At 47.3% G+C, this 27,615-nt stretch overlaps 1 protein-coding gene across 6 annotated transcripts in view; it reads left to right on the top strand.

Moving 5' to 3' along the window:
* Positions 1-1,750: 1,750 nt before the first annotated feature.
* Positions 1,751-27,615, top strand: part of LOC119716370 (uncharacterized) — a 157,760-nt gene continuing 131,895 nt past the window's right edge. For 3 of the 6 annotated variants that reach the window (XM_072035209.1, XM_072035208.1, XM_072035210.1), the window contains exons 1-4: positions 1,757-1,884; positions 6,702-6,799; positions 13,894-14,004; positions 15,046-15,163. In XM_072035209.1, coding sequence (XP_071891310.1) covers positions 1,819-1,884; positions 6,702-6,799; positions 13,894-14,004; positions 15,046-15,163 — 393 coding nt within the window. In that variant the 5' untranslated portion in view covers positions 1,757-1,818. Of the gene's footprint in view, positions 1,885-3,087; positions 6,607-6,701; positions 6,800-13,893; positions 14,005-15,045; positions 15,164-16,999; positions 18,362-27,615 lie in introns of those variants that run through there. The other 3 variants (XR_011807929.1, XR_011807930.1, XR_011807931.1) reach the window with 3 other exon arrangements.

The raw sequence follows: 27,615 nt of genomic DNA, 5'->3' as shown, positions 1-27,615 counted from the left end.
TGTCTGAAGAGTTGCACCGCATATGAATTCGGCTGCCAGGAATTTAATCCCTGCGGAGCGGATCCCTTGTTCTCAGTGCTCAGAGCTTGTGCCAGGTTAGTGAGAGTGTGGGTGAAATACTCAGGAGAAATGGCTTAAAAATTCCAGATAGTTTGGAACAAAACTCCTCTGCGTGCTGGCTTCATGAAGACAAATGCAAGCATTTCCCATCGCTTCAGCCTGCTTAATTTGCACCCCCTTTCGCTTTAAATTTCAGTGTTCCTATAATCTCACAATCTCAGGCAAATGGCAATCACATGAATGCATCCTCCACTGGAAGTCAGTGTCTCTCTGTTGCCTTTGATGTGGTTATACTGGTTATACCATGATACTAAATCGCGCCTCGTACTTCAGCTCCTCTATGTAAACCCACAACAGCAAGCAGGTCTTGGTGCAAAGGCATGAACCAACCCACGTTCACAAAGGTGGTGTTTCTAAGCAGATTTCCAGCTAACAGTGTCTTAGGCCAGCTAAATCTAGAGCTCGATGTCCGTACTTGGAGGCTGGTATTTGAGGGGGTTGCGATTCTGCTGCCAGCCTTCATTAACTAAATAAATCATTATTTCTTTCAGGTTTCAGATTGTGTAGATTCCAGCAGAAATCTATCTCCGGTCTGTTGATTGAGGCATGGGGCTCATTTATTTTGTGATGTACTTTTGTAAGAGCGGGTACCAGGGGAGGATTGCCATCCTGAAAAGCCCTCAGGGCTCTTCCCCCATGTCAGCAGGCAGCAAAAGGGCTTGGAGGTGAGGGGGGTGGCAAAGCCATGTGTCACCCCAACCCCTGGGTGACACAAGAGACCCTTCCGAATGCCTCTTCTCAAAGGTCCCGTAAGTTAGAGTTTCCTCAGCCAAAAATAACTACAACAACCAACAAAAACACAATAAAGAAATGCAAATATATCCTGAACCACCTAATAATTAACCGTGTTCAATTAGTCTCTGGGGTGCTCTGTGCTGCTGTGTGGTCTCCCTGGAGGCAGCAGCAGCACCACAGCGGTGAGTTAATGAGTTCTGGTTGTGTCTTGTCCGCAGACTTGGCTGCCTCACCGGGCTCCTCCTCTGGCCCAGCTTCCCGAGGAAGAACACCCACTTCTGAGGGCTTTCTCTGTCTTCCTGCTGGAAGCTGATGAAACACTCAGTCTTCCCCTGTAAAACATTTCCAAGGTGCTGCTTCCGCGGGGCTCAGCAGGCTGCCACTCTGTGCCCCATTCCTGGGGCAGCGGTGGCCGCATCTGCTCACTGAGCAAGCCGAGGTCCCGTGTGTTAGGGGTGGGGGTCCCAGGGGCTGCTGGTACCCGCACGGTGGGCAGTGCACAGCTCCCCTCTCCCATGTCAGCACTCATGGCTGAAGCAAAAGGAGTCTCAGTGGATGATGAGGCCAAAAGAGGAGTCTTTTCTGTCTCAACAACCACTGCATTTTTCTTAGCGCTCCTGTCATGTGAAGACCAGGTCTTCATTTTGGCAATACAATTCAAAGAGAATGAGTTCATCTGCTCTTTGTTGGGGTCTGTAGACCTTAGTGCTTCACATTAGGTCTAGCATCTGTTTATGTTACTCCTGTTTCTTCTGCAGCTGGGTGTCACTGGGCTGTCAGGCTTCTTTGCACATCTTTCTCTTCCCTTACATTTCTGTTAAATTTAGCTTTTGCTTGGCAACACACTCTTAACATTTTTTAAAGCTTCTGATTATACTTTTATCCTTCTTTTATTCACATTCAGCCAGGACCTGTGCAGACCCTGGACCTCTTCTCTGCCAAGAAATTGTTTTTTCCTGTGAAATGCTGCAGGTGCTGAAGACAACCCAAACAGCATTGCAGGAAGGAGTCCCCAAAGGGGTCCTGAGTGTGAGTGAAAGGGACACTGTGGACATGTGCAGCACAGGAACGTGTTTGCCATTAACCCTATTTCCAAGAGTATCTCTGTAGGCAATAGGAAATGTTCATTTTTTACATCTCCACAGAAACACCTGTACATAAAGATGAGGGCCCTGTGTCTCCTCCTTCAGACCTGCTCTGCTGGGAGCTTTCCCACATCTTGGAGTTTCCTACATCCTCCTTGGAGTACTCTCCTGTCCTTCTGAAGAGTGTCCTGCATGCACTTGCTAGAAGTCCATAGTTGCCATATCTTCTGAGATTTAATTTCCATATTTCCATTCTAATTTCCATATTGCTTTTTTTTTTTTTTTCCTTTTCTTTTTTTTCCCTAATACTGCTGGGGTTGGGCACACACTTCACACTGACTTGTGTACTCACAATCACTAATGCTCTTTTTTCCTCCCTAGTCTGAATCCATCCTCACACTGCAGCACAACAGCAGTGCTCACTGCCAGGAGGATCAGAGCTGACACTGCTGCTGATACATTTTGTTTTTCCCTTCCTACCTCCATTGGCTACCACTGCACATCCCCTCACCTGTATCATTCACCACAGAGCAGACAGTGTGACGTGCTGTTTTCTGCAGTCTTCAGCATTCACTTCGTGGTGCCTTCCTGACTTGGGACTTCTTTCTTGTAGTAGTTTGTATGAAACATCTCACCGTGCTGCTTTCCAGGAACTTCATTCTGGACAGGATTAATTCCTTTGTGTGGCAAATTTTAATTGTTCTATCAAGGTGTTTTTTTTCTTTTCTTTCCTTTTTTTTTTTTTTTCAGTTTCCCAACTCCTTTCCCTAGTGTTTTGTCCCAAATCCCAGCCATAATATATTCACTCTAATGAGAGAACATAATTGTAAGATAGGTACTTCAACCTTCTATTACTCACAGGCTCTTTTATAGTTTCATCCTGAGTTTGTACCAAGGTTGTTTTTTTTTTTTTTCCTATTGAAAAATAAGAGGTTGACGTATTTCATCTTTCTTGGAGGACCACTGTTCTTGCATTGTTTTACTACTGTTTTGTACTCCTCTGCTGGAGTTAAGGAAAAGCCACAAAAAGGTGCTGGTTCCCCAAATCAGCCATTGTTAAGAAAGAGGGCAGCTGCTGACTCTTTTTATTCACTAGAAGTGTCAATAAATGCTTTCAGTCGTTGTATGTATTTCTGAAGGGCTTCACCTTTCTGTTGCAGTAAAGACATTATGCAGCTATGTCTTGTTCAGGTCTCATAGCACTGTCTCCAACACAATAAAGGCCCAGCAAGTGAAGGGCTTGGAGAGTAGAGGCCCGGAGAGTGGTGGCTGAGAGAATGGGAGACTGACAGTGGGAGGCCCCGCAAGCGGGCAACAGAGTTACAGGACGAGTGGGAGGCCCAGAGAGCACAGAACCATCGCCTAGGAGTCCCAGGCAGTTGGAGGCACAGTGGTAGGTTCAGGAGGGCAGGTCCCATGCACGGACGCTGAGTGAGTTTGAGGTCTATGGAGTAGGAGGCCAGTTGTTGCAGGCCTAAATAGTGGAGGCCCAGATAGAGATATCAAAAGTGGGAGGCAAATATTAGGAGGTACAGAGAGTGGAGGCCCAGAAAGTTTGAGGCTGAGAGAATAGGAGGCTTGGAGAGTCTAGGCTCAGGGGTTGAATGCAGGGTGATTTGGAGGCTGATACTTGACAGCTGTGAGAGTGGATGCTGGGAAAGATGGGAGCCCAGAATGGGAGGCATCTGGAGTGGAGGCTGAAGGAGTGGGAGGCGCAGACATCTGAAGGTCATTAATGGGAAGCTGACTGAAGGAGAGGCAAAGGGAGAGGAGGCTGTGTCTAGGAGGTCATTGTAGTAGAGGCAGAGAGAGAAAGATGCAGAGAGAAATGGAGGCTGAAAAAACGGGAGGCCTAGCATGGAGGTTCAGCAAGTCAAGGCACAGATAGTAGATGCCAAGTAAGCAGGAGATAAAGTGAGAGACAAGTATTAGGAAAGCCACATTGGGCAGAGAGTGGAGGCCCACAGCCTGGGAGGTCAAGAGAATAGTAGCCCAGAGATTACAGGCCAACAGGATGGAGGCTGGAGATGTGGGAAGCCAAGAGTGGAGGATGAGAAAGGCTGATTTTTCAAGGATGGAAGAGTGGAGACTGAGGAAGATAGTGGCCTAGAGATGTGGAGGTTGGTAATAAATAGGAAGCTGGGTGAGGGAGCTGCCCAGGGAATAGAAGCTGGATTGGAAGCTGTAAGAGTTGGAGGCATGGGGGTGGAGTGGGGCGTGGTGGGGCAGGAGGTAGATTGGCAAGGACATTTGTTCATTGTTAATAGGAAGGTGAGTAAAGGAGAAGTCCAGGAAGAGGAGGCTGTGACTGGGAGGTCAGTAGAGGAGAGGCAGAGAGCAGCATGCTGAGAGATGGAGGCTGAGGAAATGGAAGGTCTATCATGGAGACCCAGCAAGTCAAGATCCAGATAGTGGAGGCCCATTAAGTGTAAGCCCTGAGTAGGAGATCAAGAGTAGGAGGCCAGTTTTAGGAGATGCAGAGAGTTGAAGGCCCAGGTATTGTGAGAATAGGAAGCCCAGGGATTACAGACCTAGGGAGCAGAGGCTGGGTGAGTGGAAGGCCAAAAAAGTGGAGGCTGAGGGAGTTGGTGTCCCAGATTTGCAGATTGAAGGCTGAGAGAGTGAGAGGCCCAGAGATTATGAGGATAAAAGAATGGGACAACCAGGGAGGGGGAGGCCCAGGCTCTCAATGCTGAGAGCTAGAGGCTGAGTGGAAGGTCCAAAGTGGGAGGCCCAGAGAGTGGAGACTGAGAGAATGGGAGTCCCTGAGAGAGGAAGCTGAGACAATAAGAGGCCCAGGGAGTGGGAGGCCAAGTGAGCAAGAAGCCAAGTGAATGGGTGGCCCAATGCATGGGAGGTTCAGAAAATGGTAGCCCCCATAGTGGGAGGCCCATGGAGTGGAGGCCAAGAGAGTGGGATGCCCAGAATGTGAGGTCCAGTGTGTGAGAAGACAGAGTTAGAGGCCAAGAGAACAGAGGCTGAGTAGAAGGGCCAGAGAACAGAGATTCAATTAGTGGGAGGCCAGAAAGTGGAATGCCAAGCCAGTGTGGGGCTGAGAGAGTGTGAAGTCCAGAGAGTGAGAGGCCAAGAAAGTGCAAGCCCAAACAGTGGGATGCCAAAGACTGGAAACCAATATTTGGAGGCCCAGAGAGTGGAAGGGTGAGACAGTGGGAGTCTGATATTTGGAGGCTGAGAGGGAAGCCAAGAGGCTTGGAGACAGAATAGGAGTTGAGGATTAGATGTTGAGTGAGCAAGAGGTGCAAGGAGTAAATGAGGAGGCAGGAGTCTGAGAGGGCAGGATGCTAGGAGAGCGGGAAACCCAGTGTGTGGGAGGCTCAGAGGGGAAGTCTCAGAGTGGGAGACATGAAGAATGGGAGTCCCAGAGACTGGAAAGCCCTGTGAATAGGAGACCCAGACTGTAGAGGCCCAGAGAGTTGAGGATGATAGTGTGGGAGCCTGAGCTTGGGAGGCCAAGTCAGTGGGCGGCCCAGAGAATGGAGTTTCAGAGTGGAAGACTTAGAGTGGCAGGCTCAGTGTGTGGGAAGCCAAGTGATTTGGAGGCCAACTGAGTGGCAGGCCTGAAAAGTAGAGGCCCAGTGAATAGAAAGCCCAGAGAGGGGAGGCTCAGCGAGTGGGAAATCCCAAATGAGAGGCCCAAGGCATGCCAGGAGCAGTGAATTGGAGGCCCAGGGAACTGAAGCTTAGAGAGTGGAAGGCACAGTGGGTGAAAGCCCATTAAGGGGAAGCCTCAGAGAGTTTGTTTCCAGCAAGTGCAGGTCCAGTGAGTGCAGACCAAGGGAGCTGGTGGCTGAGAGTGGGAAGGTGAGGGAGTGGAAGGCCAAGGAGCGGATGCACAGAGAATGGGGGACTCAGTGCATGGCGGCTGAGAGCAGGACATGAGAGAGGGAAGGCCAGGGAGTGCCAGACCCAGTCTGTGGAGGCCTCTGGACTGGGAGGTTCAGAGTGTGGAGGTTCAGAGCCTGTAGAAGGCAGGAGGCCCAGAAATGGGTGTTATGGAGAGGACAGGCCCAGGGAGCGGCTCAGAGAGCATTTTTAGCAACGTTTTCCTGAAGGTAAGTGTCATAGCTTCTGAGGATACTGGAATCTGTTCCTCTAGGTGTGCTCTTCCTGTTTTCTTCCTAAATACCAAATTTCCTGTTATTTCCCTTAAATGCCCACTGACAGGCACGTGTATTATGTCCCATTAGACACAGAAGTGCTGTGCTGTGTGAAAAACGACAATAAATGGTGTGAGTAGGACCAGCTGTGGGGACTCGCACACAGGCCGAGCATTTTCTTTCGGGTGCTGGTTTCACCCCATCCCACAGGCTGGTGCCAGCGGATTTGGGCAACAGAGGAGATGGAGAATCAGCCCCAGTGCCCAGCTGGCCTTGAAGGCCCCAAACCCTGGGTTGTGCCTGATCATGCAGCAGCCAAGATTAATTATAAGGATTTCTACAACCCACCCACGGAGATAAATGCAGAGAAGCCAGTTTGGTAACTGCCCTCAGTCCCCCTGCACTTCTGGATCGTTGCAGGGCCGGGGTGAAGTTGTGAGAGGAATTATTCCCTGGCCAGGGCGGAGCCGGGGGGGGAGCATCAGGCAGGGCTCTGGTGAGGGAGGTGGGCTGGAAAGGGAGCAGGGAGGCTGTCAGAGGCGAAGCAGGTGAGATAACAATGTTATAAATAACACAGGGTTGGTTTGCCTCCCTCTTTTTGAGTGCTTTTGAAGCCCATGGCTGTCTTTTTTTTTTTTTACAGCTTCCCTGGTGGAAGAAAGAAGGGAGCGGCCATTTCAGCGGGTGCCCTTCAGCTGCGTGCGGCAGGGTGAGGGTGGCCGAGGGAGCCATCGCCCGGAGGTGAGGCGCTCATGTTTGGATGTGGTGACCCACAATGTTTGCAGGTTGGTGTGGGACATGCGTTGCTCTGCTATCCAAGAAACTGTGCTGTAAACACAGAAAGACGGGATGGGGCGGGAGTGGAGATGCAGTTTGAAGTCGGTCTGCACTTTACTGGCTGTGGGTAAGGATAGGGAGAAAAGCAGCATTGGCACCTGTTAGTGGCCATTAAAAACTCCCATGTTCTGCTAATCTGTGCTCGTAAAAAGGCCATCTGCTAATGCTCAAAGGTCATTAACTTACCAGCCCTGTTTACTCCTCCCTCATTGGCTGGGCCAAGCCTTTCTGAGAAAAGAGGGCTTAAATGGTTATTATGGTGGCGCCTGCGAGCGCTGCTGTATAGTTAAGGGTCTGTCAGTATTTTCATTAGAAACCCAGACTTTTAGGGCTTTTTAAACTTGGCCATTAAAGCATGTGCTTCTTGCTGCCTGCTCAGGCTCTGGTGTAGCGTGGCAGGTTTCAGGGACAGAAAGAGTTGTAGGCGCTTCTTAAATTTTTATTTTTATTTTTGCTTTTAGAAATCAGTCTGGCTTCCGCTTAAATTTGGAGAATTGAGAAGTTCAGAAAGATTTGGTCTGGGATGCTTTGGCAGCGCTTCTTTAACTCAGTTGTGGCTGTGCTTTGGGAAGTGAAGTTCTATATTAGATTTGTTGATGGATAAACTGTTTATTGCTTTTATATTTTCATGACAAGAAGTAAATCATAGAAAGAAAAAAACAGAAATTATAAGACTGTGTGTGTAGCTCCAAGAGCTATTTTTCTTCTTGTGAACAGCACAGGGATGTGCATTTTGCCCTGTAGACTTGTTCACACCCTGTTATGGCACTGGGGATTACATCAGTGTTCCGACCATCCAAGACATCGCCTTCTTCATGTGTTTCTTTCCGAGTCTCCTCTTTCATCTTTCTCATCTGATAAGAACCAAAAATAGCTATTTTAATAATGAATTTAGCAGCTGAGATTTGCACATCCCCTTGCAGTGTCATTGTGGAAGTCTTGTTCACCCTCCCAGTGCAATGCATTGGGTTTGCAACTTAAAGTGAGGCCTCTGTGGGGTGAAACTGGCATTTCTTTCTTTGGGCCATTTAAAATCTGGTGTTTCAGCAAGCAGGGAAGTTGGGAAATAATGCTAAAATGAAAATTGATCAACTGCTTATACATGTATTTGAAAGTGAACCAACTTCTGATATGTATTATTAGAGGTGCAAGGTTGTGCTGGGTGCTGCTGTTGGGGTTTCAGGAATCAGCAGGGTGGTGTCCCTGTATGTCTCTGCGGTGAGGAAATCCTTATGTATAAGAAAATGCAACCACCTGAAATCTCTGCACAAGAGACACAACGTCGAACTTCAAAACACAGACGCAAAATTACGTACCTGTGAGGGTCCACCCACTCTTCTCCTGCTCTGTCCACATGAGATGGTGTCCCCAGACAGGCAGAATTTGTGGGCTGCGTGGTCCAGGGGCTACAGGTAGGTTAGGGAAGAAGCTGAGTCCTGAACTGCGATGTGCCTTGATTTCATAGGTTTTAGTTAAACCTTTAAGGTTACATTAACATAGTTTTCTTGCGGTTAAATGGAACAATCTAAAACTTTGATAATTCTTTTTTCCTTCTGAGACTTCCCTGTGGTAAAATGGGATATAGCTGCTCAAGTTTTTATCCTTCATTTGTGATAATGACAGTGGCTGTCTCATAAAAACCTGCCTTTTATCTTCTCCAATTAGCTGAGTAGCTGCGCTCTCGTGCTGCAAAGTCCACCGCAGCCCCTTGCCAAGCATGGTCAGAACTCCCTCCCCACAGCTCCCCAGGACGAGTCTGTCCACAGCACCCACCTGCAAATCTCCGCTCCTGTTGCCATCAGTTAAATCTTTTGCTTTCTGCATACCATAAAGAAGAAGCCTGGGTCAATAGAAAATGAAAGCAGCCAGGACTCTCACAGTTCAGTCTCTGCTGCCTTTTAGTTGAGAGGGAGCTTCTGTCACATTTAATTTTTTAATAACTTTTTGTTTAATGCATTCAGGCTTTCCCTTGTGGATTTCATGGGGGTGGGAGGGTGGTGTGGGGGTGTTCATCCAGGATTTAGGCAAAGTTCATGCTGATGTCTGTGATTCACTTGTTCTTCAGATTGTTTTTATTTCTGTTTCGACTAAGCTCTGAGGCCAGCCAGGGACGGGATGCTGTTGTGCTGGCCACTGGGTATGAAGAAGGAATATAGGCTGCCTTGGAGACCTAAGAGTCATAAAAGAGCATGCAGAAATGTAGAGGGAACCACAATCTCGATTTTCAAAAACAGCCTTTCCAAACTGTGATGTTGAAGTTCAGAATAAAATAAATCCAAAGGTCTCCTTAAGTCAGCAGAGGCAGTTTTGCCAGAACCCTCTTCTCACCAGTCAGTCCTTCTTAAACCTATAACAACCCAACAGGTAGTTAAAATAGTCCCAACTAATTGTAACCAGGACTGCTGGCTTCTTCTGAGCTATTGTTCTGATTATGCGCCACAGCCAAAAGCTTCAGGAGGTATATAGACAAAGTGGTTAGTGTAAGAACTCAAAACAAGAACAACTACAGGCCTGTTTTTTTATTAAACTGCTATAAAAGCAGGCCCTGGGTCTCTGCTGCAGATGTGTCACAGTCCTCTGCTCCAGTGCTTCCCATCAAACTATTTTTAACCTTATTAAACAGCGGAGACAGTCTCTGGCTGCTGGTGGTGGAGCTCACCCGCCTCTCGTTATAAATTTTCTTCGGTTTATATCTTTATCTCTGAAGTGCAAGTCTGTGACATGGTAGAGCTCAGCTGAACATAATCCCTGTACAGATCTGTGTTGCTATAAAAGAGGTTGAGGCTGGTGGTAGGTCTCCAAGTGGAGCAGATGAGAAGAAGTTGTTGCCTCCTTGGCATTTACATGCGATTGGCCTTCAGTTTCATCTTCTAAAAATGTTTCTGAAATTGAGCTTTACCTTTTTACTCATAGGCCGTGCAAGCAACCCTCCTTTTAACCAGTTTGTAGCCTTGGTCCCTGGCATGATCTGGGACTGCCCACTGGCAAGTTGCTCGTTGCCAGAGGTTTCACTGCAAAGGTTTGTCTACCTGGTACGTGCAGAACAGTTTGACCTGTCAAAACCAAGCATTATTTACCATATTATAAAGGAGACAACAATTGGGAGTGATCAGGGGAGGACAGGGACTGAAGGGATACCTCTGATCCACAGCTTGGGATGTGACTTTTTCTGACCCAGAGAAGTGAGTACTGCAGTTGCGTGGAAAGCCTCGGTGGGATGGCCACCGCAGCCCCACGAGAGCTGTGGGTGAGATGGAGGTGGTTGCCCAAAGCAGCTCAACTCAGAGCTTGTTTGGGTGACTTTGCATGGGGCAGGCAGACCCAGGGAATTAAGATGATGTCTGACATGGGTCAGCTCATCGGTTGGTATAACTCAGCATTGCTCCACTGACTTCTGAACTACAGTGCGTGTAATCATTTGGGGTGCTTCGTTCAGACTTCCTGGAAACACACAGGTATGATGTAATTTGTGCAACTTCACACCACTGTTATCTTCCCAAACAGAAAATGTTAGATCCTTTTTTTTTTTTTTTTTTTTTTTTTTTGATAAAGGCTGTTGTGTCAGTGTAAGCAAGTCAAGCCAATTGCCTCTTGGACAAGAGATTTTGGGGGGAATTTTATTGAGGTAGACACTGTAAGGTAATTTGAAAGGGAGCGGTGCAGTGAGCAGCCATCTACATCTCTGAAGTGGTGGGAAATGCCTGGGTATGTCCCATTTTTCCTTCCTTCTATTCTTCTGTTTGAACCAAGTACTAAAAAAGGTGTTTCATATTTTTGCAGTAGTCAGTACTTAAAATATTTTTGTTCCTTCTAGGTACTGACACAATCTGCTTTGGTAGTACACAGGAAAGCAAACAAGCAAAGAAACAGAAAGCACAGGCAATTCCTTGGATGTCATGTTTCACTGAGGCTATAAAAGGAACTAGGCAGCAATTTGTTGGGATTCTTTCTCAGCACACAGCCAAATTGATGGCGAGTTTTAGAGCTGGAAAAAAAAATTACCAAGGGAAAGGCGAGGGGTTTTACTTTGCAGATATACTTCTGTTTTACTGTATTTATTTATTTGTTTATCTCTTGCTTAGGAGTATTGGGTAGGCCTGCTCCATAGGATTAAATCATATCCCAAACCTTCCTGGCTTTGTGACAGTACAAACATTATTGGATTTAGTTCCCGTCTGCTTATCCACCTCCTTTCTTCTAAGATCCCCATTATTACAATAATACCCACAAAACTCCTGCTCTGAGATCAGAGGGGTTTTCAAGTGCCAAGGCAATCAGCAGAACATACCTGTTCCTTTTAATCTCCGTTAATTCCATCGTGGGGGACTATTCCAATGAACGATCATGTCTCCAAAAATTCTTCCTCTGTAATAACACTTGAATTTTAGCTCACAGTTTTCATGAAACTGTCTCTGATATGAAAAAGATATACTGGAACCTTCTTATGCCATCAATAAAATAAGTTTGGGGTGAAAAATTATCGTACGGAATAAAATAGAATAACAAAAATCCATCATTATCTATGTTTCAGAAAAGGATTGTGTTTTGTTTAGCATTGTAGTTAGAAATGATGTATGACTACATCATAAAACACTTATATTAAAAAGATCTTCTCACCCTGAATTCAAAATATATATTGTACTCTCTTATCATCCAGTCATTTTAGAGTGAAAGTTAAAAATGCCCATCCTGTGGTAGTAGTCGCTGGTATTATATCTTATAGCTGATATATTCTTCTAATACTTTTACTTAAAAGGCCTATTACTCAGCGCTCGTGAGCGTAGACATTTATTTTGTTATTGAAAATGGTAATGCTCTGGCTAGTATTTTTGTATTTAGATGAGCATTTACACTTTTTCTGTGGGCTGCTGAAGGTCAACCCAGCTTGGTCTCCAGCCTCCGTGACATGCAGAGCAGTCACAAGGCCTTTTCTCTTCATGGCTTCTTCCCCAGAACCCTGGAAACTGCCCTGAGGCTGTAGGGTGCTTGGCTGCTGGTGTTTTCAGATGTTGGTGCCCTGATTTTGCAGGTGACCCTGCACCTTCCAATGGTATTTAGATACAGAGGACAAAAGCGCACGGTATTCTTCTAGCGTTTTATGACATTTTATAGCATTTTATAACAGTTTTGCCTGGGTTTTGGTAGCTCTAGGCATGCATAGGGAATTTAGGGCATGTCTGAATACCTCACTGGCGAAGGGAGCAATGCCCTTCGTGGGGTTAGAGGCAGCAGAGAAAGGGAATTTCCTTTATTTTTGCTTTGCAAACACCAATATGTGGTCTAAGCTTTCTGCTGCTTGCGCATATGTGGAAAACCAGTAGTAGTGCAAGAAACTGAGTATGGGGAGAACAAAGGGTGCCACGTGCTGTGGTTTCAAATTTTGGGGGCTGGAGCTATCCAGGTGTTTTCCACGTAAGTCCCTGTATCGGGAGCAGATAATCTGATAACAAGCAGGGCTTTTCAGCATCCTGGTTTGATGTTCTGGAGGTGAAGTTCCTCCTGCATGACGTATGAATGTGGGTTTACAGGAGAGAGCCCAGCCCGAGGGGAAAAACACAGGGATTCTGGGTTTGAAACGCCTCAGTGCTGAAAGCTGGCTGTCGGGTGGAGAGAGAGGAGAAGGCAGGGGGGCTCCTTGGTGCTTGTGCTCCTGAAAGAACCTGGATCCGTGCAGAACAGCAGCATCTCTGAGCTCTCAAGGATTCCCAAGGGTGGGATAAAACCCTTTCGCACACATTTGATAGGAATTTTGGTCTCGGGAGGAGCTTCGTTGAAGTGGTAGGAGGGTGTTTGGCGTTGGTTCTCCTTTAGGATTGGGTAAGGTCAGGCCAGTCACTTTTGTAGGAAAGCAAATGCCAGCAGAGGAGGGAAGTTATCAAAGAAACTAACCTGAACGCTCCTCTCTGGCCTGCAGAACAATTTACTGGAGGGGCAGTTAAATGGCACAGATTAAGCTCATTAATGGTTCAGATATTTGCTTGGTTTACACAATGCTGTCCAGCAAATTATATTGATGCTTGACAGAATTATTGTCATTATTTATTTTGCTGTAAGCCAGATTTATAGATATTTGTGGCTTTTGTAAGGCTAAACATAAGAAACATTAATAGCTTTACTAATTATATCACTGCTTTAGAGATATAAATAGTGATAAAAATGCCAAGTAAAGTGAGCTAGTAAAACATTTTAAAGAGAATTTTAAAGTGAGTTACTGATTGATGATCCCTTGGGTGAGTCTTAACTTCTGCATGTGCGAGCGGGGCTTCCCGCGGGGTACCAGTGCTTTTTACCTCCTCCGGCTCTTCTGGGAGAGGCCAGGAGGAGCAGCGGTTGTGCTGAGCACATGATTCTTACATCAGATGGCATAATCTGAAGGAATTGAAATCCTATAACAGCGCAAACCGAGGCTGAATTTATTACGGAAGGACAGGGTTTTTTCCCCTTCACCTGGTCCTCAGCCCTTCCTGACTTCTCGACGTGCTGAAATCGCAGCTTCCAGAGCAGGAGCTGTCTCCTCCTGCCCACTGACAGGCATGGGCAGGCCCTGGCACAGTGCAGCTCTGGGAAATTTAGGGTCCTACCAGCAGTACGAATTATAACTTTGTAGATGTTGGAGTCTTTAATTGGCACGACTCGCTCTGTCCGGGGCTATACACAGATTAAAGGCACGTTTTTTACACAGCTGTCAAATAAAAAATCTGTTTTCCGAACTATTGATCCTGGTTTTGCTGCGAGCACCCTTTTAAGGGGGGGCGGATAATGAGTGAGAAAAGAGTTAATAAATGTTCAGCTGTTACCGTGAGCATGGCTGGGAATCCATCAGGGGTGTAAGTGGGCCCTGGAAGATGACCCAGGGCTGTCTGAGCACAACCAGTGCCCCTGTGAGCAAACTGGCAGGGCCCTGGGAGCCGGGCATTCAGGGACAGCATGTGGTCTGTGCTTTTCTCTGATATTTGGTACTGTAAAGCTCTGAGGGTTTCATTTTTCTCTGAGTGTAGGAATGACCTGGAAGGAGCTCCCCTGCAGCTGGTGGGAAGACTCGTGGTCTCTGGTGGCCTGGCGAGCGGCGGCGCTGTCACAGATAAACTGCCACGGGAAATTTCTCCCAGGTGGGGACAAAGAAACAATCTGCTTTCCTTTGCCTGTGATTTCCTATTAATTGGTCTTCCTAAGGCAGCTGTGAGTAGCGTGTTGTGGAGGTGGGTGTCCCTAGGAAGAAAGCTGGGACCAGCTCTTCTGTGGCAAATCTCACTGCTGCCCGATGGGAGGAGCACGAGGGTGGTGGGGTACGGGCGAAGCTTTAGTGCCTCGCTGATGGGGGATGTCATCCTGAACCCCCTGCAATCCACCGCATTTGGGCCGCTTCCTCCCAGTCAGAACAGGCCAAGCAACTGGGTGCATGGCTTGGAGTCCTCACTGGGAAACTGGGGTGGTGCTGGGGCTGGCAGGGCACCGTGGAGCGCCCCAATGCTCACCCAGCCCACACGAGCAGCTCGGCTGCACAAAGCAGCTGGTGACCCTCGTAGGAACGGCCTTCGGTGGAAGATTTCTGGAGTTTCTTTCTAGTCATGCTGTAAATATCAGAGGGGCTGTTTCCCCTTTGATCCCAAACTAGAGATGAAAGGAACAATTCACACACATTTTTGAACCATAAAAAAACATGTGTCTTGACATTGGTTCCAGAAACAGGCCAAGATGTAGGATATTCTTATTTTCTTCTGAAACGTTTGCACTCTGTCTACTCACCATGTCATAAAGCTGTGCCATAGCCTTAGAAAATAACCCCACAGCACAGTTTTTAAATATAATTCTCAAAACATGGACAAAAAGAAGAGTCTGCTTGCTGTAGGTTGGCAGAAGTTTATAGTCAACATTAAAACTCAAAGTCAAATCACTGTACATTGCCCACTTATTTCCATATTCTGTAATATACTCCATAGTACAGAGTTTTAGTGTATTTAGGAGGTCAGGATATTTAGGCTTTTTATGGGCTCTGAGTTAGAAGAAGAAAAGGCTTGGTGTGGAAAAGGCTTGGAAAAAGATGAGCTAAACATGCTGTTGGTGCGTAGTCCTACTGTGGGTGGGTTTCAGGTCGAAACCTAGTCATTGGAAAATTAAACCCTTGCATTTTACTGCCTCTTCCTTCTCAGAAGCCTAAACATACTTGGGCCTGCACTGGTTTCTTTTCCTCTTCATGCATCGGAGCCTGTATCAACGGGTTGGTCAATGGAGGGCAGTGGGTGGCTGAAGGCAGCAATGCCCCTCAAGGTGAGAGGCCTTCCGACTTCTTCTCCGGTATCTTTATGCAAAAACTTGACTCAGAGACAAATTAGATTATTGGAGAAGCTTCCATCTCCCCCAGAGCCTTGTCTACCATCCTAAAAAAGACGCCCACCAGTTGGAGGGTACACCCCAGTTTCGTTTTGTCCTGCAGCCAGGTGGTTGTGCTGCGTGCCTGCTGTTTTAAAGGTGGTGTCAGATCGGGGGAGAGAAACAGAGATGGAAAAAAGGGAGAGAAATTCATCAGCGGTGGTGTCTTGGTTTGGTTGAAGCCTCTTATCCAGGTAAAATCAGAAATTGTTTGCTTTCTGTTGATCTTTGAAAGCAATTATGAAAAAACATGGGACAAGATGGGTTGCCAAGAAATACCTGTCCTGGAGCTTCAGAAGGTTCATAACCTGCACTGACAAAGAACACAGCCCCATCTGATTACCTGGCACCAGTGGGGATCAAGGTTCAGCAGTTGAGTGAGATTGCCAGGACCAGTCAAATAATGTTGATATTTTTACCTCCATGTTTTTTCGGGAAAAGGGGATGTTGCATCTTTTAATTAAATGTTATATGAATACATTTCAGATAGACCCAAACACAGGGCAACTGTGTTTCAGAAATGCCGTTTCTACATTTAAAATGTATTTGAAATGTAATTTAAGAAAAAAGATAATGGAAAAAAAAAACACACTAAAATAACTCGAAACAAGCCAGAATATAGTAGCTCATCATTACACTAATATATCAAACAATATGAGCTTAGCTTAATTATCCCCTTTGAGAGTTGAGAAAACTAAGCACAACCTTCAATTTACAGCTGTTTGGTGCCGGGAACCTGAATTATTATTTAAGAAGAAGGGAAAAAAAAAGTTTATTTATTGTGACCTACACTCAGTTTTTATTCATCATGGAAAATCTGTATATTCACAAATGAGGGCTATTCATCTGCAGACTGCAGCATTCTTCAGCTGTCCGGGGCTGCATCAGCCGCACTTCTTCAGCTTTTGTGTTCATCTCGAAGCCTCTTCATCCAAATTGTTCATCATCTTGATGGCGGAGCTTTATCTTGCTCTAGTGCAGCTGCATTCCCCTTATCCAAAGTGCTGAGAGATACAAGGGAGAGGGAGAGAGGGAGAGAGGGAGGCAGAATAGAAAAGAGAAAAAGGAATGGCCAGTGCTCATATGAGGATAATTTGTAGTTTCTCAATAATAAAAAAAAAAAAAGGAGGACAGGCTAATTACTGGCTTAACTAGGGCAGCCTGTGGATCCTCATGTCAAAAGGACTAGCGTAATTATTTGCCATCAAAGCACATTCATATTGTGGTACAAAAGAAGGGCCTTTCGCAAATGGATCTCACTAATAAACAGGGCTGAGAGGAGCATTATGTGTCTCCCTGGATGCAAGCGCATTAACACAGTGACATGGAGCATAACTCTCAGCCTGGAGAGAGGGAGAGAGGAGGGGGGGGGGAGCATGATAATTATCCCCCTCCCCAGCCTTCCTCTCCTGTTCCTTTGTGTCGGGCTAGCAAGCCGAACGCGACCCTCTGGAAGGCCCAAGGCAGGCTATTAGTGACCTCTGAGCATTGACAAGGTGGCTACACTCTTAAAAGCCTGGCTCTCCATGTCAGGAGGGTCGCCGGAGCCCGCGAGAGGAGCTTTAAATGGTCCAGCAAACACTTCAACCTTAAAGACACCTGGAAGGTCGTGACCAATTTAATGTAGATGAATCTGGCATAAAGAGGGCTCTTTTGAATCCACAGACAAAAGTTTTTTTTCTTTTCTTCTTCTTCTTTTTTTTTTTTTTCCCTTTCCACGTTGTTTTTTCACAGATCTTAGCATAAGAGATAGCAGAGAAAGACTTGGTTCTGGAGACCACTCCTGCACTCGCCGAGCAGATGTGGTGCCAGGCCTTCGAGGCGGCGGGTTTTCATTAGGACAAGTAAACAGGCTTGGGAAGAAAGAGGAGGAACAAGTCTGCATCTTCAAGCGATGTCTGCACGCACCAGTGTACCAACGCGTTTCAAACTCCTGCGAGCGCATGTAGACGTGTCCGTGGGTTATACACGAAGAGTTTTTTTGGTTTCATTTTGATAAGGCCCCAGCTCCACAGGGCTGTTTGCTGTGCCCCCATCCTCGCCTGCCACCCACCAAGTGTGTCGGTGGGCAGCTCCTGCCAGCAGACACCGGGCAGGCTGGCGATTAAACATCTTCACAGTTCAGCTTGGGAGAGCTGCTGGGGAGTGCTAGGCGTGGTGGTTTTGTTTGACCACCCTCTTTGCTTGCCATGTTTTCCTGTGCAACCTCAGCACCCGGGCGTGCTGAGTGCCAGCAAGTTTTTCCAAGGAAATCCCTTCTGCCCCACAGCCCCTGCGGCGGCTCAGCCCCTCCGAAAACACCCTCGTGGTGGGGAAGGTGTGGGCTGCCTGAGGGGAGGCTGCGTGAGCCAGCACTGCTGGGAGGAGGCAGCAGGGTGGCTGGAGGAGGTGGCAGCAGCGGGGCTTTCGGGGGGACATTTCTGGTGGGAGAGGTGGCAGGGGGCACAGCTTGGAGCCATGGGGTCCCTGGGGACCTTGAGATGGTGGAAGTGAGCTGCCCACCTCTGATGTTCTGCTCCGGATGAACTTACAGATTTTCAGTGGTGCTTTTTTGGGGGAATGCCAAAAATTCATTTTCATTTTTAATTTTTTTAAAGCACCTACTGTGAGTTCAGCATGCATTCAGTGCTCATGTTGCAACTTGTGTTCAAAAGTCATCTGGTTCTGTGTGGGTTATGTGCTATAAAATCGCTTTGCTAGTCACTGAAATGTAAATTGGGATTGTTCTTTCTCGTGACATCCTTTCCCAACATGGCAAAACACAGTTCACAACCAGAAGGAAGAACGGTGTTGGTACGAGCAGGGACCACAGAGCACATGGTGACATAAATCCGTGCGTACAGCCACATGCGACTGGGATAAAAGGATTTTTAAGACCAACTTATATGTGGCAAGGAGCTGAAAACAAAGTTATTTCCTTTCCAGCACTCCTCTGGGTCACATCCAGGTCACACTCCAGAGAGGAGCCTCGCCGCAGCGTAGCACTCGGGGACATTGTTGCCTGTGGCACCCTGACCAGCAGTGCGAGCCCAGGGCTGCTCGTCCCTGGTAGCATCGCCCTCCCCAGGAACAGCTCACCAGGACGGTACATGTAGGGTGAGAGTTGCAAACCTGACAACCTCGTGCACTTGATCATGGGTCAGGCGTGAAAAATCACGAGATGGGTTTAAAATTTGTGAAGTTAAGGTAATGGCAGACGTTTCGTTTTCCGGTTTTGTTTGTTTTTTGTTTTTAATCCTCACTTGGTCCCTTTAGAAAGGAATTGGATTTGGAATTGTCCATACTGTGCATTGCAATCAAGAAGAGCAGCAAAAATGGGCTTGAGGGTGAAAAAAGTAATTCAGGAGGAGACTCTGCAGTGCAAATCACAAAAACCTGATGCAACTCATACTAAAATAGCAAACGCTGGCAACCTGAGAGTGCAGTTAAACGTATCCAGGCAGGGCTCTGGGGCTGGGCAGCATTCCTAGGAAATGGTCAATGTGCGTGACCTAAAACACCAAATATTCACCCATCTGGGAGCTGTACCCCACAAAACATGAAGCACTGGAGGGACGGAGACCCACTGGGGCTGAAGTCACTTACAGTCCCCTGGACATTTCCTTGCCTCTTTAGCCCTACAGTTCCTTTTGCCCATATTTCCCCGGATTTTAGAAAATTCCACATACTCTATTTCAGCTTTAGTATACGTAAAATTGTGGGCAGGGCCTTAATGGCAGAACTGGATCCACTGATGTATAGGTATACTGAACGTAATGAATTTCACCTTAAAATAACTACCTCTATAAATGGGATTAGAGAAGTCAGCTTTACAAACTTGGGAGATGGGGGAGGGAGGTGGATTTGCCCTTTTTTGGGTGTTTTTAAATTAATCCCAGTGAACTTTCCTGGCTTAGTTGCATCCAGCCATGCCAAAGGCCCAGTGCTGATACTGGCAATAAAAGCATTATTATTAATGTTGGTACATCAAATTAAAGAAAGTTAGAGTTAGCATTTGTAAAAATATGTAAAGAAAAGTCCTGTGTTAATGGTGACTTTTTTTGCCATTAGCTGGTGCTTTTGCAGTGTTTTATACACTTGCATGGTGTTTATGAACCTGGCTCTGCATTTCTAGTGTTGCCAGGAATAATCGGAGACAAATATAACAGTTGCAGAGCTTTTTTCCTGATGAAATTGTATTGCTGCTTCTAAATCCAGAGCTGGCCTCCAGCAAGGGACTGTCCTCTTACAGCAGGAGTGTGCCGTTTGAACTTTGCTATCGTCTAATGCTTTCAAGGTTGCTTGTCTAAAGTGACTTAATTTGTACTGCAGAACTAGCCTTGGACCCACAAACGCTCCAAAAGCCACAGTGAGCCAGGGCAGCAGGGCTATTACTAATTTTTTATTAAAATCCCTTAGGCACACACAGAAGGCCCAAAAGCAGCTTTAATAATAGACAACATACAGCACATTTTTCTTGTATTGCCATGTAATCAAATCTAAAGCTTCTGTTCACTTTCTTTGTTTTACCTAGAGGACCAGCTTCCAATTTAGTTGTGGCCTGCACTAAACTGATTTTTCATTGTAATTAATGCCTACTTTGGCCTCAGCCACTTACACAACTTTCCATTAGAGGTTTGCAGCCATCCGCAGAGTATTTCGCGGAGTTACCCTCCCGATCCTGCTACAGTTGCAATTTTTGTTAAACTGTTTTTTTATTATTATTTTGCAAGGAATGTTTAAATTACGCAGCCAAATAGGTTTCTTTTCCCTTTTATTTTTTCTCTCCTTTCTCCCCCCCCCCCTCCCTCTCTTCCCCCCGCCTGCTGCACCTATTAAAGTGGTTGGGCAGGAGTCCAACTGGAAGGAAAGCCTTTAAGTGATTTCAGAAAGGGCTAGTGGAACTTATTTAGGCCCGGGGTCTGCTGTGGTTAATTTTCAGTCTGTGTTTTGTGCTGTCCATTTCCTCTGAAATACTACCTGGGGTTTAAGGTTCCTCAGCACAGGATGTTAATAGGCCTCTGCAAACATTCAAAAGGCAGCTTTCCCACCACTAACCTTAAAAAGATTGTGGCACCGGGCCCAGGGTCAGATTGAATAGATGAAAAAGTATATGCTGTGCTTTTGCTTGCTCCTTGGACCTTTCCCTGTTGGCTTGCCTGACATTTTCAGTGACTTTTCTTAGTACCTTATTTTCAGCGTGCTTCCTAGAAAATTCTGCTTATTACCTTCCCCTGTCCCCCCTAACAGCATCGCTAAATCAGGAAGAACAACAATTTGTAATTACAGTTTGCTGACTTCTCGGACTCTTCCCTTTCAGCCCTCAGGTGCTGCTTTCTCGTGGCCCCAACCCACCAGCCGAGCCCCTCCGCGTGCGATCCCTATGGCACCGCCGCTGGCACCGAGTCTGGGGCACGCTCTGCAGATCCGGGGAGAACATCCTCACGGTGAGGCAGAAGCAAAGAGCTAATAACCAATTATGTGTGCCTCTGCCTCTCAGGCTTTCCTCTCCAGCATAAGAAATGTGGCCGCAGGGTTACATGTGCAGGCCTCTGGGCGCTGGGATCTCACCCTGTGCAGCGTTTGGGTTTGGGCACCGATCTTCTCGCCCTGCTGGTGGCATCCTCAAAAGGGACTGAGGGCTGTCGGCTCCGTGTGTCCTCCTTACACAGTGTAGAGCACGTGCACTGACATACATCTCACTTGTGCCTGACAAATTGGGCAAAGCCAGCGCCAAAAGGTGCCCGGTGTCCTTCAGTCTGCAGTGCAAAATTATTGATTCTGCCATTTTCAGGTGTGTGTGATGGCCTCTGAGCCAAGGGACCGGTTGTTCTGGCCTGTCGTGTAGGTGCAGCTCCTGTTAGGAGATGCCTTTAACTTAAGGGCTCACCAGGGTGCAATAGTTGGATCTCTAGAAATGTGTCCTGTTAGACTTCCTTGGGCTGAGGAAGAGAGGTGGATGTGATACCCAGGATCACACAGGTGTGCCCTTTATTGTCACTATGTCAGGAAGAGTAAGAAGGAAGAGTAAGGAGCAGGTTTTTTTTTTTTTTTCCCCGTAGAATACAGTGGTAGTTCTTCCACAGCTGATAGGGGAACCAACCAAGTGTTTAAGAAGACTGCCTAGACGTTCCAGATGTGCAGGTGATGGGCCACAAGTCATCCTGAGCAATGGGTTTAAATCCTGACCCATGCCAGCTGCCCTTCTGGCTTTTGACTCTGGTCCAAACCTTGTCCCGTTTACCTCTGACTCCTTTGCAAGCTCTGTCCTTCCGCCACCTCTGTAAACCAGATGTCTTCCTGGTGAAGGCAGCAACTTGAGAGGGCTTTTGGATAGCCCGTGGGGTATCACACCCGAGGCACTGCTTCGTTGTCCTCTGGCTCTGTTACCCCTCCCACAGCACCAGAGGCCTCCCCCTTGTTGAAGCAGCTCATGGCTGTGCACGGTGCCATTCTTTAGGTGTAAGGCTCTGGCGCTGAGGCTGATCCCAGGGCTGCTTTCTCCAGGAGCGACCTGCAACACCACGCCTGCTCTGCAGGGACAGCATTAGGGGCTGTACCTGTGCCTGAGCCAGCACCCCCGCGGAGCGGCACCTGATATTGGTCTAAACACATTTGTGTATTTCTCCCTGACATTTGCTCTGTTAAAAGGTCAGTGCTCCGCGGTGGAGATGAGAACAGTCTTCCTCATTATCACATATTACTCGGGATTGCCATTTCTGGCTCCAGAGCTTCCAGTGATTTCTGCAGCCGCGTGTGGGACGGTCAGACACGGTCTGCCGGGCTGGGGGCCCTGCCCCGAACTGTGCTGCTGGTGCTCAGGGAGAGAAACAACGACTGGGGGGTTTGGGGGGAAAACCCAGTGAATTTTGCACCGCAATAAGTTCCACGCTTGTAGGGATGCTGGGGGGTGGGATGCTGGGGGGAATATGCTGACAAGACAAAATTTAGAAATGCAAATCTGCAGAAAGAGAGGGCTGTTCTGCAAAAAGGTTGCTCGTATTTCTGAGTCTCCCTGCAGAAGCGCTGCTGTGGGTTTGTCACGGCTGATGTTCGGGGTGGTGCTGGCAGAGGCAAAACCCCAGGCTGAACTTCTGTCGGTGTTCCTGCTCCGAGGGAGCGGATGCTGCGGCCTCTGAATGCCAAGGGGCTGGACTGGGAGGGAAAGGGGGACAATTTTTCTTGTTAAGCTAAGGTCTTGATGAGGGGGAGATACAGGTGTGTGTGCCGGTGCAGCTGGCTTGGCTGTTGGGGAGAGTGCACTATGTGGAGGTGTTTTCTCTCTGGTTTTCCCTCCAACCACCCCGTACAACCTGATGGGCATATTAACACACCAAAGGGACTGAGATGATGGGGTGTCGTTCTTGTTTGCGTTTATTTGGTTAACCTACAAGCGGGCACTTGCTTGGTGGCTGGCTGACCTGCGCCGTGTCGGTGCTCCCCTGCGCCCCACGTGCTGTGTGGCTGGCCACTGGCTGACTTCCCCGATTTTCTGCTGACGGTAAGCGTGCTGTGAGGTGGCCACTCAATGGTGGCCTTGGGAGAAGAGATGATAAACTGCTGATTTTGTAATGGAAGATTTTGGGGAGAGGAAGGACCTTACTTACTTTGGCCTCAGATATGGGTGAGACCTGGGGAGCCCTTCTGCAAAAACAAAGTCAGGAGAACAAATACCGCACGGCTTAGTTTTAACGGAGAACTTTTTTTTTACTTTTTTTTTTTTTTTTTTTTTCCAATAGCAGCCATAAAGAAAATATACTTTGGAAGCAAAATATTTTTTTCACATTCTTCCCCTTGGTTCTCGTCCTTAATGTGGTGGTGGCGGCAGACCTCAGAGCTGCACTTGGGGAAGGCCAGGCCCCTGCTGATCCCTGCTCTCCAGCTGTACAGCTATTAGGGGTCGCAGCGCAGTTCCTCCCTGAGCTATGGTGCCAGGCTTTGGACAGGGCAGCTTCCAAAGGTCTGGACATTCAGAAGAGCTGAAGAAATACGAGTAAAGGTACTTTGCCAGTCAAGCTGCAAATGAACATTTTGGAGCCTGCTGTAGGGGTTAGGCTCTGCCAGCTGCAAAGCCACTGGGTCAGCAAGTGTTTCTCCACGAGCCGTACGCCTCTCTGCTCGGCTCCCTGCTGCAGGTGGGGTCCTACGAGGGATGTGCCACCTCTGGAGCAGGGTTAGGCTGCGGGATGCTTCGTTCCTATCCTGATAGCTGTGGTGTGTTCCTCCCCACAGACCTGCAGCAATAGGAGGGTTCCCTGAGCAGGAAAATATTTCACATGGTTTCCTCGCCCTTGCGTTTTTGCCTTGCAGAAAGCATTACCGGGCCTGATGTTTGAAGACACTTAGCAAATCCCTTCCTGCAAGTATTTGTAGGTGCTTTGAATACAATGCCTTGTGCCAGTTTTTACATTAATCAGTAAGGCAATAGCAATGTTTTGAATTCTTTGCTATTGAGGCTGTGACTGAAGACAGTTGCGGTGTAACAAGATGAGGATGACCTCTTTTTATCTCTTCTCCTGCCTTGCTGCTATAGAAAGTTAGTGCTGGCTGAAACCCTGGTTGCCATTAATGAAAAATTCCACTATTTTTATTAAATTTCAGAATCACCTCAGCAAGCATGAAAAACAATGATATTGGATTTCTTTTTAAAATTAACAATGTATGTAACACGGCACAAAAAGCTGACATTTACTTAGTGCCTGGAAGCAAAGAGACCGGGAGGCAGGCGGCGAACGGCGGCGCTTCTCTGCTCCGTCCTGCCCGTGCGGTTAGGAGGCGCGGGGCGAGGTGGCTCGGGGTGGATTGCACAGTTAGGATAAACGCCAAGGCACACCACCACTATTGCTACCTTTTGCCAGTAGAAGAACTTCAGAGCTTGCAGGGAAAAAAAAGATTTATTTTAGCAGCTGGCCTGGATGTCTGCCAAAAGGAGAGAGAGCTCAGCAGCGAAGCTGAGGATCTTGGTTCAAGGGTGCAGGAGATACGAGCTGGGGCTCCGATCACCAGCTCCGATCTGTGCCACGGTCAGGACAGGCAGGGACCTTAAACCCCATTCAGGTTTCAAAGGGACATTTGCCACCCAAGCCATGCAAGGAGTGGGGATGCCACACGGGGGTCACCGAGCAAGGAGCCCCCTGGCGAGGCAGCAGGGGAACCCACAGGAGATGTTACTCTAATTTGACTTAGTACTTTTAATGCATGTCTATTTATGATATAAAAGTATGGGATCAGGATCTTTTTCCAAGGTTCCTTTGAAATTCCCTCTAGGAAGTGTCTACTGCAATCAGTAAGATCCATGATAAACGCAGGGGATAGCTTGATGCCTGCCTGCAGACCGTGGAGAGGGGGGTGTCTGGCAGAGAGCAGCCTTTCTGAGGCTGGGACTGTTACTTGATTAACAGTCTGGGGCAACCTGGGAATGAATTGGCTCCTTCAGCTCCTTATTCGTTGTGATGTTGAGAATGGCTGGCGTGGCATTCTCATTCCCATCTGGACCCGGTCCCCACCTCGCCCTGTGGTTCAGGGGATGATCTGTTGTGCTGAGCGAATGCAGGACCAGAGACGTGTGCCAGGGTCTCCCTCTGTCCTCGTGGCCCTTTGCTGTGGGGGCCTCTACGACACAGACATTGCTCAAGGCAGATGGGGATGAGGCTGCAGCTCAGATCTACAAACCAGCAGGTGGGGCAGGTCCTTGTGCTTCGGCTTGTGATTGATTGGCCTGGGCAAGGCATCCCACCTGCAAACAGCCCGACTCTGAGCAGTCAAGGGAGACTGCAGGAAGCTCACGCGAAGGTCTGTGCACGACTGAGACCTCAGTGACACGCGTCTCCTGCTCCTGGCACCAGACTGATGGTAAATATACGTGCTTCCCTTCCACCCCAGCTCCCCAGGTACCAATCAGGAGCAGGATTTCACCGTATCACGTGTCAGGGTTAAATTCCTGCCTTACAACCAGTGCTTCTGCAAAGGTACTGCAGGTTTCTCCTGTTACCTGCCTTGGCTGCTTCCAGTCTTGGTTCAGTTCGCTCCCTGGTTTGAGCTGTGTTTGCCAAGCACAACACAAAGGTGTCACGGTGGGCACAGGACTTCCTCCTGCCCACAGCTGAAGCTGCAGCTGCCTCCCTGAGATCCTGAAACTGTACGTACCCTTCAGGCATCTCCATCACCGCTGCAGCCCCTCCTGTGCAGGGCTGTCTGATGCTGCTTCAGGTGCTCACAAATTTGTTCAGGACTCTGTGGCTAGATTGAATCACACAACGTCCCCGGCTAGGGCAGTTATTCCTGTGTTGAGAGACCTCTCCTGGCCTCCAACAGTTGAAGTCAATCCATTGAAGAATGATTTTACTAACATAAAAGGCTACATAAGAGATGGCTGCATTATTTTGAGGCTTTTTTTATTTATTTTTTTAATCTGCTGCTCCTTTTCATTTCTAAACTGTCTCTGAGAAATTCTCAATTTTTTTTTTTTTTTTCCCATTATGAGCTATCTACCCTAAATTGAGTATCCAGCCCTTGTGCTTGGCGGACTTCTTGAAGCATGGAATAATTTGGTGATGAATTGTTGTCTGGAAATAGTTCCTGTAAGGAGAAGAATCAATAATCCTAATGTTTTATCGTGTGAAGTGATCAGCTCCATGGTCAGCCAGAAAGGGCCCAAGTGTAGGCAGAATGGTCCTGGTTCTCTGGGAGGAATTTTCTTCATCATCCCAGAAATCACATCTTCTGCTAAGAGAGGCCAGGTGTTAGACCAGACAGAGTTATACACGGGGTATCAGCTCGGTGGGATCCTTTCTCCTCCATCATTATGAAATCCAGGCAAGGAATGCTGTCTGTAGGATCAGACTTCCTTTTATGTTCCTGGCTGGCTGTAGGATACCACACAAAATGCCCGGCGATACTCTGGTGGCCCTGCTCAACAGCTGCACTGATTTTGCAGGGTTTCCATGAGATACAAGGGCATGGTCCCACGTATCTGAAGGGAAACAACTGGTGAATTAGGTCAGGAGTCAGGGAAGAACTTAGCCTACGTGTAGCTCTGAGTGCGGTGCTATTTTACACATGTAACTGTGTTTGGTCTTATCTCCAGCAAAGCATTTTGAGGTATCCACGTAAAGGATGCTGCACAGGTATCTGCGATGGGCTGTGATCAGCAGCTTGGTGCTACCGACAGGCACAGAGCAGCTGCCCGATCTCCTCGTGCTGTGCCGCCATAGCAAGAAGTAAGAAGTGCACATTTTTGAAAGGCTTTTACTCTTTGAAGGAAGAGAAAAAGATATAATAGCTTTTTTTAAATGTCATGTAATTTATTCTGACAAACAGATGTATTTTGTTGTTGCCATTATCATTTGATGAAATACTTTAAAGCCGGTCCAAGGTGGTGCATTTTCAAATATAATATATACAGTACATCTAGCAGTTAACAAAATTTGGATGTGAAGCATAGAATGGTCATTATTTTTACTGAAAAAAAATAAAGGCACTAATTACTTACAGACAAGATACTTAGCACAAACAGATAAGCTTCAAAATGAAAAATTCTCGGTTTATGATAATTATGTTCTCTGCTTTGTTTTCAGAGACTGATAATTTGAGGCTTTAAAATCACCAGGAAGCCATTAATTGGAATTCTTCAATAAAAAATAAATTACATAGAAGTTCATGATGAGTTGTAAAAGCACAGAGACTGTATTATGCAGTGAGCGACATTGCTCTACTATTTATAGACATGCACAGCTATGTCTAACAGCAAAACTGTAAAGAATTTGAGATGTGCAGATAGCAATTATTCACGGATCCCAGCGATCTGCAGATATTTCAAATAACTGCTTTTAGCAGATCAGCTATCCAATAAAAGCAGGGCTTTATTTCCAAGTGGCACCCTTCGAACATGTTGCTTCTTGTTTTTGACATCTCGTATGACATTGCTCTTGCAGAGACTATTCCAGTGAGAGCCCCCGGACCAGAGCAGATGCTCCGCTCCGTGCGTGTGGCTATCAACAGGAGCTGGGGGGATTGTCCTTGAGGAGGGTCAGCGTGAGCCTCCTTCCTGTGCCAGGCTCAGCTCCTGAGTTCTGTAGCAGCTGACCACAGGAAGGTGATTTGTTTCTTGTCCTCTTGCCACCAGATTGTGGCAGTTTTCCGTTGAAAGTGAGGCCCAGAAGATTATTAAAGCAGTGCAGTGCCTTGCTTTATTTAATTTTTCTCCTGCCATCTGCCCTTCTCTGGCAGGTGGATCAGTGCCATGAAGCGAGGGGTCTTTCCCCTTTTCTCTGTGAGAACCGACACGTCTTTGCCATTGCTCGGGATCTAGGCCTGAGACCTGAGACGTTAACGGGCCTCAGTTAATTGTCTGGCCTGGAGGGGTGTAAAAT

Source organism: Anas platyrhynchos, chromosome 3, assembly GCF_047663525.1.
Source record: "Anas platyrhynchos isolate ZD024472 breed Pekin duck chromosome 3, IASCAAS_PekinDuck_T2T, whole genome shotgun sequence".
NCBI lineage: Eukaryota > Metazoa > Chordata > Aves > Anseriformes > Anatidae > Anas > Anas platyrhynchos.
The sequence above is the reverse complement of the archived record's forward strand: the minus strand, read 5'-3'. Positions and strand labels throughout refer to the sequence as shown.